Source organism: Natrix helvetica (genome assembly GCF_964273705.1).
Source record: "Natrix helvetica genome assembly, chromosome: 6".
In the NCBI taxonomy this organism is placed as follows: domain Eukaryota; kingdom Metazoa; phylum Chordata; class Lepidosauria; order Squamata; family Natricidae; genus Natrix; species Natrix helvetica.
In genome coordinates this window covers 12,228,924-12,244,363 of record NC_138553.1, presented here as the reverse complement: position 1 = coordinate 12,244,363, position 15,440 = coordinate 12,228,924, and the positions used below count along the sequence as shown (strand labels likewise).

Sequence of the window (15,440 nt, the reverse complement as noted above, 5' to 3'; positions counted from 1 at the left end):
GGCCACATGAGGGACTGGAGAGCTGCTGAGGCCCTTCCCCCACTGACACCCAGGGGTGGAGTTCAAAAGTTCGAGCAATGGGTTCGCTGCCCCCTTGCTGGGTGGGTGTGGCCATGGTGGGCGTGGCCTAGCTGGCCTCCTGCACCACGGTGTGGGGGGGCATTTTTCACCCTTCCCAGGCTCCAGAGGCTTTCCTCAAGCCTCCGGGAGGGCAAAAACTGCTTCCCCCAGCCTTCGTAGGCCCTCCAGAGACCAGAAATGGTCCATTTCCAGACTTCCAGAACCTCCAGTAGGCCCATTTTTCACCCTCTCTAATCTTCTGCGCAGGCCCTGCACTTACTTTGAATGATGAACGGGCCATGTGGAGACTTCTGGGGGGTGGTGGGAGGGGCAGGATGGGCGGAGTTAGCCAGGGGTGGCATTTGGGGGTTCGCTGAACCGGGCAGAATCCTAGAGGATAGCCCGAACCTGTGTGAACCCCCAGCAGCCCTCCCCTGCTGACACCCTGCTCACCAACACCACTAATGCCCATCACCCGTGCCCTCCTGTCCCCCATTGATGCCAGATAGGGACAGCCAGACAGCTGAGTGTGTCCCATGGGCCATAAAATACCCAGGTCTGTTTTTATCTAACCCAATCAATGGAAGGGAAGAACTGTTAGGGAGGTCCATCTAGTACTGTTGTGTTGAATGAAGTGTGAGGATTGTCATGAAAATTCCCAGAGTGACTCCTATCAAGTCAACAAATGAACCAATCTTTTTTGGTGTATATTGCTGGATACCCATGCTTTGCGATGAAACAATGTGATCAGGCTATGCAGGAGAAATTTGATTCACAATCCGTTGGCTCAGTGGGGGTTGGAGATTGAAACACATAAGGGAATAGCGCTTCCGCTGCCTTGAGTCCGGAAGCAGTTCCATAGGTGGAAGGCATAGACATTTTGGTGAGGTACTGACATTTAATACTGTAAGGAGCCCCAGACCGCTCCTGAGTGCAGGAGTGGAATGTCTACCATTTCGAACTGAGGTAACAGAATGTGAGGCAGCTGGCAGTTGGAACAGAGTTCTTTTCAGGTGGGGAGGGGGAGTAGAACTCTTTCTTAGTGAGCACCTAGAAGCACAGAGGAACATATGTGCCAATCTGGAGATGTCGTGATGATTGAGTGGTATTTGCCGTGTGTGTGTGTGTGTGTGTGTGTGTGTGTGTGTGTGTGTAGGTAGGCAGGCAGGCAGGCAGGCAGGCAGACAGACAGACAGATTGATTTCCACACGGCCACCATTTCTATCTCCCAATCCTTCCAAAGCAGCTTGAAGCAATTTTTTTACTACTGCGCATGCGCCCCCACAACGGGCCCCTGAGCAAACTGGTAGTAACAGAAGCTGGAACCCACCCCTGTTCCAAACCCATTATTATTAGAGCGCACTTGCAAAGTATACAGGTAAAGATGTAAGAAAGGGAAAGAAGAGAATATAAGCTATCCGGTTCTCACCCCTTCAATTTTATCAGAAGCAACTTTGTTGAAAGTTATCAGAACTTTAGTTACCCATGAAAGAAACAAGCAAACAAATAAAGAGTACATGACAAACAAGGATTGTTCACAGTATATTGTTGGTGGTAAAATTCATGTCCTCATCACAATTTATTGAAAGGGGGAGGGTTTACAGCCCAGACCTAGTAACCCTTTCTCCTTCCTGCTGCTTTGCTAGTACAAATCCATTTTCCTTGCATTATGGCTAAACTTGACGTCAGCAAACAAAGAATGGCTAAGTGCTAAATTTGGAGTCTCAAGCTAAATTGATCCATACATTATTCCACACTTGTTGCTGCACACTGCTGACAACCATTGTTCATGGTCAATCTTCTTGCTTTTTATCCAGCAGATGGCTGCCAGGTGAGTCAGGAACGATTGCAAATATACAGGTGTTCAATCACTAGCGGCTAAATCGGTAAGCGGTATAAGATGAATTCATAGAGTTGGAACAGAGAATGTAGTAGCAGGCAGAGTTTAACGTCAGCCCAAGAATCAAAGCCAAGATGTTAACAATAAGAGTAGACCCCCAAAGTTCAGGAGAAGCATAAAAGCTGTAGGTAGTAGCTGGATTAGAAACCTTGGGATCCTCACGATTTTCTCAGAGTGCCATCCAAAGCAAAACTGTTGAGCTTTAGAAAAGATCTTTCAAAGATTTTATGCATTAGCTGGACTTGGTTCTTGTAAATAACTCATGAGAATCAGAGTTGGTATTCAGCCGGTTCGGGCTGGTTCGGGCGAACCGGTAGCAGAAACTTTCAGTAGCCTGGAGAACCAGCAAATGCCACCTCTGGTTGGCTTCGCCCTCCCACCCCCATCGTTCCCTGTCTAAAAATCAAATCCCTTGATTTTTAGCTCAGCTGATTCGCTCGGCAGAGCGGATTGTTGCGCCTCAGCTGAGCTAAAAAAAACCCAGCTCAGCTCACCAGGGCATTCTTTGAGTGCTGTGCGCGCGTGCAAAGTGCGCATTAGGCACAGGTGCGAAGTGCGCTCCATAGAACCAGTAGGAAAATATTTGGAATCCCACCACTGATGAGAATATTAGTGTATTAATTACACACATTTACTTGAACATTGGCTGGACATACATCTTTATTTTTTATTTTTTGCTTTTGCCACTCTGAGATGGACTGAGATATTGATATATTCCAGGCTGATGGAATATATACAAAGGGAATAAGAGTCTTCTCCTTCTGCTCCAGAAATCCAGAAGTGGCTGTCTTCTCTTTTCCCTTCATTAAGTGCTATATCTGTCCTCAAAAAATAGGGAACTTTCGAAGGGAAAGTTATACAGTGAGAGTTATAAGAAATCTTACGAGTTCATTGTAAAATGACATCGGATCTAATAAAGTTTCATGTAACTCCGACTGTACAACTTTTCCTTTAGAGATAGAGATATCTCTACATCAGGGGTGTGAAGCTATAGCCCCATTTTATGACTTGTGGACTTCAACTCCCAAAATTCCAGAGGCTAGTTCAGAAATTCTGGGAGTTGAAGTCCACAAATGATAAAAGGGGCCATAGCTCCCCACCCAGGCTCTACATACGGAACTACCAAGCACAACCTGCAAAAATCCGGATGACCACTACATGGCAGCAAAGAGAAAGAAGACAACTGTAACGCTGTGATGCCAACATGTGGATTTTTGCAAACCAAATCTGGTAGCCGTACTAGATATGGAGCATGACATTAGGGGAAAAAAAATCAAGGTGCCTTATTTAAAAGGCTTTGTCACCCATGAGGCTCTCGGCGATAGGAAAAGGAATGAGATGCATGGATTTAGAATCATTCAGGTGTTAAGTCCTGAACTTATAGAATTAATTTTCACAGAGAGAAGCAGACATGAAAAAGACAAACTACGATCCCCTATTGCTAAGTCAATCCATAAACAAAGAAAGGAACACATCATTAAAATCTGACAGGCAATAGTCTGAAGACAGAGTAGACCAAGTTCTCAGCCGGTCGTTTACAGAGGGTAAGTTCACAGGAGAGTTTCCATCCGGGACAAGGAAGAAGGGTAAACTAGGATGCTATCATAAAATTTAAGTGATTTCTCATGCTGTAAAAGCTGCTCCTGAAGAAGGCTCCCTCTGAATCCTTCATCATAGTCTTCCTGAAGATTATTATATCTGCAAAGCAAAAATAAATTAAACCTCTTTTGCAGTGCTATAAAACATAGGGATATGCTTAAGGTCTTCGAAGTCTAATATAAGGGAGGGCGGGGGAATCAGAGAGAGAAAGGGAGACTTGCTAAATCAAAACAAGGATGTCATCTGGCCAGATTCTTCGTGTCGAAGGATAAAGTTGTCTGTCAAAAGAAAGTTTAAGAGTGGGAGGTGAAATCACCTATCAACCCCCAGCAGGGGTGGGGTTCAAAGTTTTTAGCAAGGGGTTCTCTGCCCAGTTGCTGGGTGGGCGTGGCCATGGTGGGTGTGGCCTAGTCAGCCTCCTGCACCATGGCAGCGTGTGTGTGTGTGGCATTTTTGCCCTCCCCGGGCTCCGGAGGCTTTCTTCGAGCCTCCGGGAGAGTGAAAACGGCCTCCCCAGGCTCCAAAGGCTGTAAATGGGCCCATTTGTAGCCTTCCCAAACTTCCGCTTAGTTCGTTTTTTCACCCTCCCCTAGCCTCAGCATGCGCCCTGCATCCAAAATGGGCTGCATGGGGATTCCTGGGAGGGGAGGGGTGGGCGCGGCCAGCCAGGGGTGGGATTTGGGAGTTCTCCGAACTGCACAGAATCTTAGCTAGAGGTTCTCCCAAACCCCCAGCAGCCCACCCCTGAACCAGCCTGGACAACTTTATGTTTTTCCAATGTAAGCCTCATTTCTGATAGAACTACCCTTCTTTGAGAAAGTTTCACTTCCAAAAGCTAAGCAAGGAACCCCACCCCATCAGACTCAGCAGTTTCTAGACCATGGAAGAATATTTTATGGACAAGAAACCAAAAATTACTGTTCAAAATTACAACGGCACTGAAAAAAAGTGACCCGTGACCGGTGTTCACACTTAAAACCTTTGCAGCCGCCTCATAGTCACATGATCAAAATTTGGATGCATGGCAACTGATTCATATTTATGACGCTTGCCCCCCTTTTGTGCCTTTCTGACCAGCAAAGTCAATGGGGAAGCCAGATTCAATTAACCGGGTTACTAACTTAGCAACTGCAGTGATTTCCTTAACACAGGGGTGTCCAAACCTGGGAACTTTAAGACTTGTGGACTTCAACTCCCAGAATTCTGGGAGTTGAAGTCCACAAGTCTTAAAGTTCTCAAGTTTGGACACCCCTGCCTTAACAACTCTGGCAGAAAAGGTCGTGAAATGGGGCAAAGCTCCCTTAACAACTGTCTCACTTACCAATTGTGGTCATAAGTCAAGGACTACCTGTAATCTCAGATTTACTCGCTGTTATCTGCACAGGAACCATTTAAAGTCACCATAGGTGGATATTATTTTCCCAATTTATTTATTTGTTCTGCAAAAGATTAAGATACCAAGAGCGGAAAAAGTTAAGGACTTACTTGTGTGAAATGATCCAGAAGCCTAAAATGTTCACAATCATTAATGAGGCCAAGAAGAAGAAAAATCTCTCAAATTTACCCTCATTTAGAATGTTTGGAAACCATTCACCTAGAAGAATGGGGGAAAGAAATATGCATACATTAAGTGAAAAATCCAATATACAAGGAAAGGATTGCCAAACTCTGCTTGCAATGGGGTTTTCTGGCCCATAACTGCAGAATTATTGTTCCGTTATGGATTATGGGGTCAGTTTCCGTATGCTTGCCTTCTTATTCTAAGATGTAGAGGGCAGCTGAGAACCTTCATGAGCCCCCGCCCCTGCCCCCAATTCATTTTTGACATTCTTAAAGCTCCTTAGGATGGCCCTGCCAAATTCAGCAGCAACGTGGCAATTTTCAATAGTCCATTTCCCTCCCTCTCCCTTAAAAAAAACAACCACCATCTTAAAACAGTAACACAGATTTATTAAACCTCCGGGAACCTTAATGTACCTACATCATGCCACAATTCCCCAAAAAAAAGGAACCAAGTTCTGCCAACTGTGGTGTCATCTCATGTTGTCTATTTTAGCTTCAGCACAGTGGCCCCCAATCTTTTGGGGCACCAGGGACTGATTCTGTGGAGAAAGGTTTTTCCGCGGATTGGAAGGGGGGTGGTGGTTTTGCATGCTGCCTGCATCCCGCGGATGGGACTTCTCTTGTTGCTGACATGCCGCAGACCGGTGCAGGTCCATGGATCAAGGGTTTGGACTCCTACTTTAGAAAATATCCATTCATGGTTTGATTAAACATCAACCCAGCCTTTCTCCCTCCCTATCTTCTTCCATTTCTCTTTCTCCATCAGCCTCAATTCTTTCAGCATTTATCCACTTGAATCCTAGAGGCTCTGTATAAGCACAGCTCTCAAGCAAGCCACTTTTTATTCCTCAGCTCTACTTTCCACAGATTGTAGTCTTAAATTTCCCCCTTTAGTTTAAGACTGCTTACAGTGGAATCTTTCTTTTTTATCTTTTTCCTTTAAGTCTAAAAACCTCAAAAATTCAGTCTTCTTTATCGAAGCCTCTAAGTTTTATATGCCTTTTTTGGATGCTTAAGCATCTGTCTTCTCATTGTTAATTTCCTATTAACTAATATTAATTTATGAACATTAAATTTAATAATTCAAGGTTAGGGATAGCATTAAAGTTTAATAATATTAATGTTTATTATTTAATATTAACTTAATATTAACTCATTTACTCTTAACTAATTGGGTTCTTCTTATCATACGTGCTTTGCAAAATAGGCAGGGAATGAACTGAACTGAAGAAGATACTTGGATGAGAAGTGAAACGCCTTCATGGGAAAAAAAACCAAGGAAGTCCAGTTGCCTTTTGAAAAAGCAACTTTGGGACAACCACGACCTGGATAACTGAGAATAGACATCCCACCTCTCAATTACCATTATCATGATATACTGGAAGAAAGCTGTGGGCCAGGTTTTTATGAGGAACTGGTAAACTTCCACTACCATGTGAATTAGAAGGAATCATCTATATACAGTATATCCTATATAAAAGCCAAGAACCACTCACTCATCACGAAATCTCCAGAACTGTAAAGCCTACAAAGTTGAAATTTGGCATGTATGTTCCTCTTGGCTTCTAGGTGCTCGCTAAGAAAGAATTTTTTGAAATGACCATCAGATCATTAGTATTTCTTATACAGTAATTAACACGCTCTGATGTTAAGTAGTTCTACTCCCCCTCCTCACCTGAAAAGAACTCTGTTCCAACTGCCAGTTGCCTCACATTCTGTTACCTCAAACTGGCATATATTGCACTCCTTCACTCAGGAGCTGTCCGGGGCTTCTTACAGTATTAAATCTCGGTACCTCACCAAAATGTCTATGCCTTCCACCTATGGAACTGATTCCGGACTCAAGGCAGCGAGAGCGATATTCCCTTATGTGATACAATCACCGACCACCACTGAGCCAACGAATTGAACCGGAGTGAACCAGATTTCTCCTGCATTGCCCGATCATGATAGTTTTGTTGCGAAGCACAGGTATCCAGCTAGTATTAATAACATACTTCAACATTTAGTTCTTGGGAAGAAGTCAGTGTGTATAAAGGCCAACACCAGCTAAAGAACTAGAAGCTGTGGCTTCAGGTTATTATCTATACAATAATGAATTGGTTCAGGCCAAATTCCTTCACTCTTAGCAACCAACCCAAATCGCAGTATATGAATTCACACCACAACTTTGGGAAAAGTTACTTCTATAACTGTGTGTATGTGTGTCTGTGTGTGTGTGAGTGAAAGAAAAGAGAGGGATGGTGGGAATAAGATTCATTATATATCTCATTAAAATGTCAAGGGATGCACAAGAGCCTTTCGTAACCAGCTTCCTCAGTGTGTACTGAAAATATCACTGTCACTTGTCATCTGTTTGCACTCGTCAAACTTCTAAAAAAGTCTTATTTTATCATATTCACACTATGTTTCAGAGATGTGATTTTTAAAAAGTGATTAGTATCACTTAAGCCTCTAAGTGAATATCTTATCCACTTGTGCTAGTATAACACAACTCGGGATGAACAAGATGCTACTACTGGATGCAAATCAGAGGTGGGATTCAGCCAGTTCTGACAGGTTCTGGAGAACCGTTAGCAGAAATTTTGAGTAGTTCAGAGAACCGGCAAATAACCTCCCCCACTGCCTCCCAGCTGATCTTCTTTTGTTGCCCTGAACAAGAGAACAAAGTTGGAAAGCAGGTTAGTGGGGTGGGAAGGGAATGGGGATTTTGCAGTATCCTTCCCCTGCCACGCCCACAAAGCCATGCCACAAAGCCACGCCATGCCCACCAAGCCACGCCCACAGAATCGGTAGTTTAAAAAAATATTTGCAAATAATGATTACGTGTTTCTCAACCTTAGCAACTTGAAGATATCTGAACTTCAACTCCCAGAATCCCATGCTGGCAAGGGAATTCTAGGAGTTAAAGTCCACACCTCTTTAAGTTAAGAAACCTGGCTTAAGAATTGGAACTTCTAACTTCTGTGCCAATGTGGGGACTGGAATATTTGGATTCACAATTAATTCTGGGCCAATAAATGGGCCAGACTGTTATAAATTAGAATCACTTCTCAGAAATCAGATTGAAAGGAAGTTCTTCTCTATGCATAAAAGCATGATATAGCATTGGTAAAATTGGTTTCTGTACTAAAATCTCAATACAAAATTAATCCTGGTCAAATTGATTTGAAAAATAATGGGATACAAAATAGTTCCATCTACGTTTTCTTGTTAATTTCACCAGGACTAAAACATAGGTAACTTTTTATGGGTTAGGACCCCAGAATGCAATCACTCGCTCAGGTAAAAGCAAAAAATAAAAGCTATTTAATACTGTTAAGTGAAGCAATCACTTTCCTTTGGTTTATTTATTAAGTACATTTATATGGCTATCCAAAGGTCTTAAATGCAAGGATTGGTCACAAAGTTACTTTTTCACACACACACACACACACACACACACACACACCGTTATTATTGCAAATGGTTGCTAAATGAGGTAGTCACTAAATGAGGCCTACCTGTAAGATACCAAGATATTCCCACACCTCTCCCTTAATGGAAGACTCACATTCACCACAACAGAGAAGAGAATTTAAAAGAACAGGTTCTTCCATTCATAAAAACAAGGCTAAAGATCCATGATGGCAAACCTATGGCATGCATGCCAGGGGTAGCATGGGTGCCGTCACCAGTTGCACTTCCGGGTTCCATCGTGTGCATGCACGGGCGTCCAGCCAATGTCTTCCGAGTTCCATCATGCCCATGCCCAGTTGGTCTTGATGGAACCCAGAAGTGCAGCTAGCAACGGCGAGCATGTCCACGTGGCCAGCTGCTCTTTTCCGGGTTCCGTCGCGCGCATGCGCAAAGACCACCTGGCCTACACACATGCCCATGACGGAACCCAAAAGTGCAGTTGGCCACCGCACGCATGCGCACTGATCAGCTGCTCTCTTCCGGGTTTCGGTGCTCCGGCGCGGGAGTCCCTGTTTCGAAAAAGGTTAGCCACCACTGCTTATAGACTTCACCTCTGCTTCACCTTAAACTATGAATATAAATATAATCCACGCATTGTCACTAAGCTGGAAGTTAAGGTAAAATACTGCCTCAAATTGCACTCTACTCCTGGGGACCACATGGGATGGTTAATCGAGTTTTCTTCCACAACAATACAACTAATCTAATCATCTCAATTACACTTGGGGCTCCTTGGAGAAGAAGTTTTGCGATAATTTATTGACCGCTTTTAACCGTAGCAACTTTTGCTCCATAAGGTTTCCACAGCAGCTTTAAGGAAGGAGCTGACGATTCTTTTAGGCGATGACAGGATTTTTTTTCACATCGCCATGAAGGATTCCAAAAATTGAGTGGGAAAAAAAGGAGAAACTGAAGCTCCAGTAATATTGTTAACCTGGGTCAACTTTCACTGCTATACTAAGGTGAAAAGGTTGATATCGTTATCCTTTATGTTGTTTTACTGTAGCTTCGTACCCCACCTCCAGTCTTTTGATTTGTCAGCCCATAAATCTAAATAAATAAATAAATCAAATCCATGGCAACCTTGATTTCCTAAATGTGACTAGCTCACTGCATCCAAAGTAAAAATGAAGATAAAATAGTCTTCGGGGAGGGAGAGTAACTATACTTTTGTTTACTACATAGAACATCTTTTTTTTAAAAGGAAGAAGCCAAAACATTGACAATTCTAACTATATTCTGGAGGTAGATATCTGTAGGCTACACAAGGCCCAAGACGCCATTTTATGGCCCATCAAAGCAGCCCAAGATCACATTGCTAGTTATGGGCAGAACAATTTACTACAGATAGTCTTCGACTTACAACTGCTCTTTTAGTGACTGTTTGAAGTTACGACATCATTGAAAAAAGCGACTTATGACCATTTTTCAAGCTTATGACTCTTGCAGCAACCCAGGGGTGCGCTTCTGCCAGCATTACTGCTGGTTCGGTGCGCACGCATGCGCAGTTGCCTATAAATAGGCCTGCGCATGCGCAGAACATTTTAAAAGGTCAAAAAAAGATGTCAGACCGACCGGGGAAACCAGTTCGGGTGCATGGCGAGCATGCCGTCCCTACCAGTTCGGAGACCCAGTCACCATTTCCACTACCGGTTCCACCGAACCGTTGCGAACTGGTAGGAAACCACCTCTGCAGTAACCCCATGGTCACCCGGGGTCACGCGATCCTCTTTTGCGACCTTCTGATAAACAAAGTCAATGGGGAAGCCAGATTCATTTAACAACCTTGTTACTAACTTAACAACTGCAGTGATTCACTTAGCAACTGTGGCAAGAAAGGTCGTAAAAATGGTAAAATTCACTTAACTAATGTTTTGGGGCTCACTTGTAGTCGTACACCGAGGACTGCTTATATTTTGTTTTGCTCGCCCGCCCCCACAAAAAAGAGGCAAAGATTACATGCTATGTCATCATTGTCTCACGGACCTTGGTTTGAAAAATTGCCCATCCCTAATCTATGCCCATTTCTCAAATGTGATTGTGACACACACAAACACACACTATAAAGTGAGCACCCATATTTTTTTTTTGAAAAGTATATAACCCGAGAGGTACCAGGTGCTCCGTGAAGGCTCCAGTACGCCCATACCGGGGCATACCACCTGCAACCCACCACTGGTGGGTTCCTTCCAGTTCGGACCAGCTTGGCTGAACCAGTAGTGATTTGGCAGCCTGGATCACTGGAACCAGCAGCAACCCAGGCCTGCCACGCTCCCAAACCAGTTCCCCGGTCAGCGCCGTTGGGGCCGCCATCTTGTTTTTCAGTTCTGCATATGCTCAGAACAATTTTAATTGCACTGCGCATGCACGCAAGCATGAAGCGTGCACACGAGCAAATTGGCAGTAGTGCCGGGCGGAACCCACCCCTGGATCACATGACTATGTGTTGGGGGGGGGGGCACGACCGTCAGCATTTTAAATCTGGGTCATAAGTAACCCCCAGAGATAAATCTATTGGAATTTTGAATGGTCACTAAGCAATCGGTCACAAGTTGAGTATGCCCTGTACTTAAGAGAAATTAATACTAACCATGAAAATAAGAAGGAAAAATTAGGTGAATGAAATCAAAATACCTTTTCTGTGGCTGAAAACATTTTAAAGAGAGAACGCTTTAAACAGAAAATGAAATCTCATTTATGTACATGTTATTTATTTTAAAATCACAGAATCCTCTCTCAAGCACAGAGTCTAGTTTCCACCCCCTTCTTTTTAAAAAAAAATTTAAAAAATTGAAAAATTTCTTATTCTTACAACGGTTGATGAAGTTATGTTGTAATTGAAACTTTACGGTGAACAACTTCCAGAGTTTCGCATAAGAATTTCGGCGGAGACAAAGCTCCAAAAAGATGACAGTAGTGTCTCTTATTTATGTGAAAAATAGAATATGTTATGCAAAACAGGCATATATTTAGGAAAGAAAGACATTTCCTCTCCTTAATTGATTTATGCAAAACAAAACAAAACAAAGTGCTTTTTCTTCAAGCAGGATTGTCTGCTTGAGAAACTACCGTGTTTCTCCGAAAATAAGACCGGGACAAGATTCGGAGCTTTGTTATTGGCCATAGAGGGCTTTCCAGAAGGCTCTGATGGCAAAATGGAAGCTGGGGGCAATATGTGCAAGTGGTGGCAAGCAGCCACAGAAGAAGTGGGCTGCAGAAGAAGGCCAGGCAGGTGTCAGCCAGAGGTAGTCTGCTGCCGGTTTGCACTGGTTTGGGCGAACCGGTAGTGGTGGCAGTGCAAGCTCCGCCCACCTACCCTGATGTCATCACTCATGTCCAGACGTGCTCCCGCTACCGAACCAGTGGTGAAGAGAATTCAACACCATTACTGGTGTTGGGGTATGCGAGGTCTGGTAAGTAAGGCTGTCCATACCCCCATCCCCACCCTAGTTTATTTTTTACCTGTGCGCCTCGCCCCAGCCCCTGCACCTGGGGTGGGTGGGGTATTAATTAGGGCTAATTTTGGGAGTAAGGCTTAATTTGAGCGCATGCATTCAAAAACATGATATGGCTTCTCTTTGGGGTGGGTCTTATTTTAGGGGGAACATGGTACAAACTAGGAGGATGGCCGTTCTATTTTGTTCTTAGTCACACAATCCAAAGGGGTGAGTTCGGACCAGTCACTCTTACTCAGCCCAAACTACCTTGAAGTGTTGATGCTGCGGAGAAAATAGGCAGGTGCATTCTGTGCATTGCTGTCAGGTATGAAGAATGCAGACCGCATGTTAAGTTCCAGTCAAGCTGATTTATTGCTCGTGCCTATACAAAAGGATTTCATCAACTAACAGTCAGCACTATATGAGCAAGGGATAAGGGTCAAGAGAAGTCAAGAGGGGTTGGACATAGAACATTTGTGGGAATGTAATGATTGCAGGCTGATCCCACTCTTGACTCCACCCACAGCTCTGCTTGTTTTTCTACAACTGCCCTTGTAGAGGTAGGATATACCTCTAATTGAAAAAAGGATATACACCTTTCATGGACCAACACTTATTTGTAGATTATCTTCACGTACTGCTAGCAATGTGGAATAGTTTGTATAGTGTGGTTTAGATTATCACCCCTGTGCTTCATCTATACCAGATGAAGACATTTTATGTCACTGCATTTATTGTTTGCTAGCCGTGCTGAAGATGTAGTGCGCAGGTTATAGGCCTTATCTGACAATGATTTGCTGCACATGCTTCTTAACACGTTTCTTAATACGTCACACATTCTTGAACTTTCTCTTTGATCTTCGTCTGTCTACCGGAGAAGGTGGGCGACAATTGTTCTTGCCAAAATGTAACAATTAGATAGATCTGTTTTTATTTTATTTTCATATTAAAGTTTGTTTTAATTAGAACCTGTTCTCGGGTTTTATTTTCGCTTTTTCTGAGGATGTGCTGTTAGGAAAGCCGACGGTCTACACTTCATTAGCTCAGGGTGAAACATCCCCTGACATTTTAACTCTTCAAGACTTTTAAACATCTATTCATTTTTGTCCAAATCCTTTATCTTTTTAAACTTCAGTGTATTTTCACTGACTGCTATTGAGGTGATGCAGGTTTTGGACACAACCCTTATGATATACCAATACACATTTATTGGTGACAAGCCAGTGGTGGGATTCAATTTTTTAAATTACCGATTCTGTGGGTGTGGCTTGGTGCACGGGGCATGGCTTTGTGGATGTGGCCTGGTGGGCATGGCAGGGGAAGGATACTGTAAAATCTTCATTCCCTCCCCACTCCAAGGGAGGTTTACTGCAAAATCCCCATTTCAGCTGGGACTTGGGAGGCAGAAAATAGATTTGGGGGAGGGTGTGTGCGTGTGTGCAGTCAGAGGTGGTATTTGCCGGTTCTCTGAACTACTCAAAATTTCCGCTAGCGGTTCTAGTCAGAACCTGCTGAATATCACCTCTTTGACATGCTCAGCTGACAAGCTCTGTGTCTTTAATAATAATATTTGTTTCTATTCCTATTTGCATTTAACAGTGATCTAAATTGCATTGTTCTGAAATTATATATCAGGATTTTCTAGGATAAATCAGACTATTTTAAACAAAACCTTGCTTTTTAAAAAAAAATAAAATTCCCACTAGAATTTTTTGCTGTGGTCGATTTTGTGTTCATTTCTTGCTTTGACTGCATTCTATGCTGTTCTTTTAAAAGTATTAACAGAATAGAATAGAAATTCATGAACTCAATAACTGCAAACTTTACTGAAGGGTGTATTCAATATTTAGAATAGAATAGAATAGAATAACAGAGTTGGAAATGTCCTTGGAGGTCCTACTCCAACCCCTGTTCAAACAGGAGATCCCATTTCAGACAGTTGTCCAATCTGTTCTTAAAGAGATTATATTTATTTATAACAATTTTAGAAATGGATCATCTTATGTGCTTAATACAAGTTATTCCAGAGAAAATATTGGCACAAACATTTTTTTTAAAAGATGAAATGCATTAAAAAAAAAAAAACCTTCTGCCCAGCCTATGCTCTGGGAGTGTAATGTAATTCATTTTCAGAGGAGAATTTAAAAAAAAAAGAAGTTCTGTAACAGCTCCTATTAATTATTCTCCCTTTCAAAATTGGAATGATTCATTATATTATGAGGCATACAGCCATAGATTAGTGACCCATCTTAATCATGAAAAAAAAATCAATTCATTGCAGGTTCTTAAGACTTTGCTACGCATTTCTAATGGATGTCAATGGTCAATAGGAAGAGGATAAGAATAGCTACTTAGAAAAGAAGTAAGGAAAAACCACCTGTCTTCATTTTGGCTGCAGAAAACATTTTTTGGGTGAATGACCAACAGATCATTGTAGGAATTTTATTGAACATTCACATCTGATGGTCATCCTTCGATTATTAATCTTATTATTTATCTTCCTTTCATAATGGGATAATCAGCTAGGCAGCCAACAGAAGAAGATAAAAGAGATGGAAAATGAGAAAGAGGACAGAAAAATAATGTGGAAGGTTTTGAACAGTTTCCCAATTTGATTTGAGAGATAGACTTGGTCTTTGGTTAATTAAGGGGTGATTACAAATACAGACAATGCGGTGTAGTGGCTAAAGTGCTTGTCTAGCACTAAGGAGAACCAGGTTCAAGTCCCTCTCTCAGCCATCAATCAAAATGAATCTTTATTATAGTCATAGACTAGTATAGGATGAGCAGAATACAAACAGGTAATAATTTTAAAAGCTAAAATAACATACAATTAAAATTATTATTATTTTTTTAAAAAACCAAAATTTAAAAACACTTTTAAGATTCTTATGACCACAACTGAGTCCAAAATTTCTGTCACTAAGCAAGACAATTTTTAAGTGAGTTTAGCCCCGTTTTACAACCTGCTTTGCCACGGTTTCAAGTGAATCAAATCAATTAAATTAGTAACCCAGTTGTTAAGTGAATCGGGCTTCCCCGTTGACCTTACTTGTCGGAAGGTCGCAAAAAGTGATCATGTGACCCCGGGGCACTGTAACCGACATAAGTACATGCCAGTTGCCAAGTGTCTGAATTTTGATCAGGTGACCACAAGGATGCTGCAATGACGGTCGTAAATGTGAAAGATGACCATGAATCATTTTTACAGGGCTGTTGTAAGTGAATGGTTGTTCAATCAATAACTATTTGCAATCTCTCTCTTTCAGCCTAAACTATCCCATAAATTTACTGTTGCTGGGAAAAGAAAAAAAAACCTAAAGAAATGGAATGTATCCTGTATTGAATTCCTAGAGGAAAGAGGGAATTTGTATCTAATGGGTATATAAATAGCTGTTTTTTCCTTGTTATTAACTAGCATA

The 15,440-nt window shown here is 42.4% G+C and overlaps 1 protein-coding gene across 2 annotated transcripts in view; it reads right to left on the bottom strand.

The window, feature by feature from the left end:
* Window positions 1-2,602: 2,602 nt before the first annotated feature.
* The window catches only part of SLC15A5 (solute carrier family 15 member 5), a 49,563-nt gene continuing 36,725 nt past the window's right edge, over window positions 2,603-15,440 (bottom strand). For both annotated transcript variants that reach the window (XM_081957387.1, XM_081957388.1), the window contains exons 10-11: window positions 5,045-5,153; window positions 2,603-3,658 (exon numbers count right to left, since the gene is read on the bottom strand). In XM_081957387.1, the coding sequence (XP_081813513.1) occupies window positions 3,511-3,658; window positions 5,045-5,153 (257 nt within the window). In that variant the 3' untranslated portion in view covers window positions 2,603-3,510. The remainder of the gene's footprint in view (window positions 3,659-5,044; window positions 5,154-15,440) is intronic.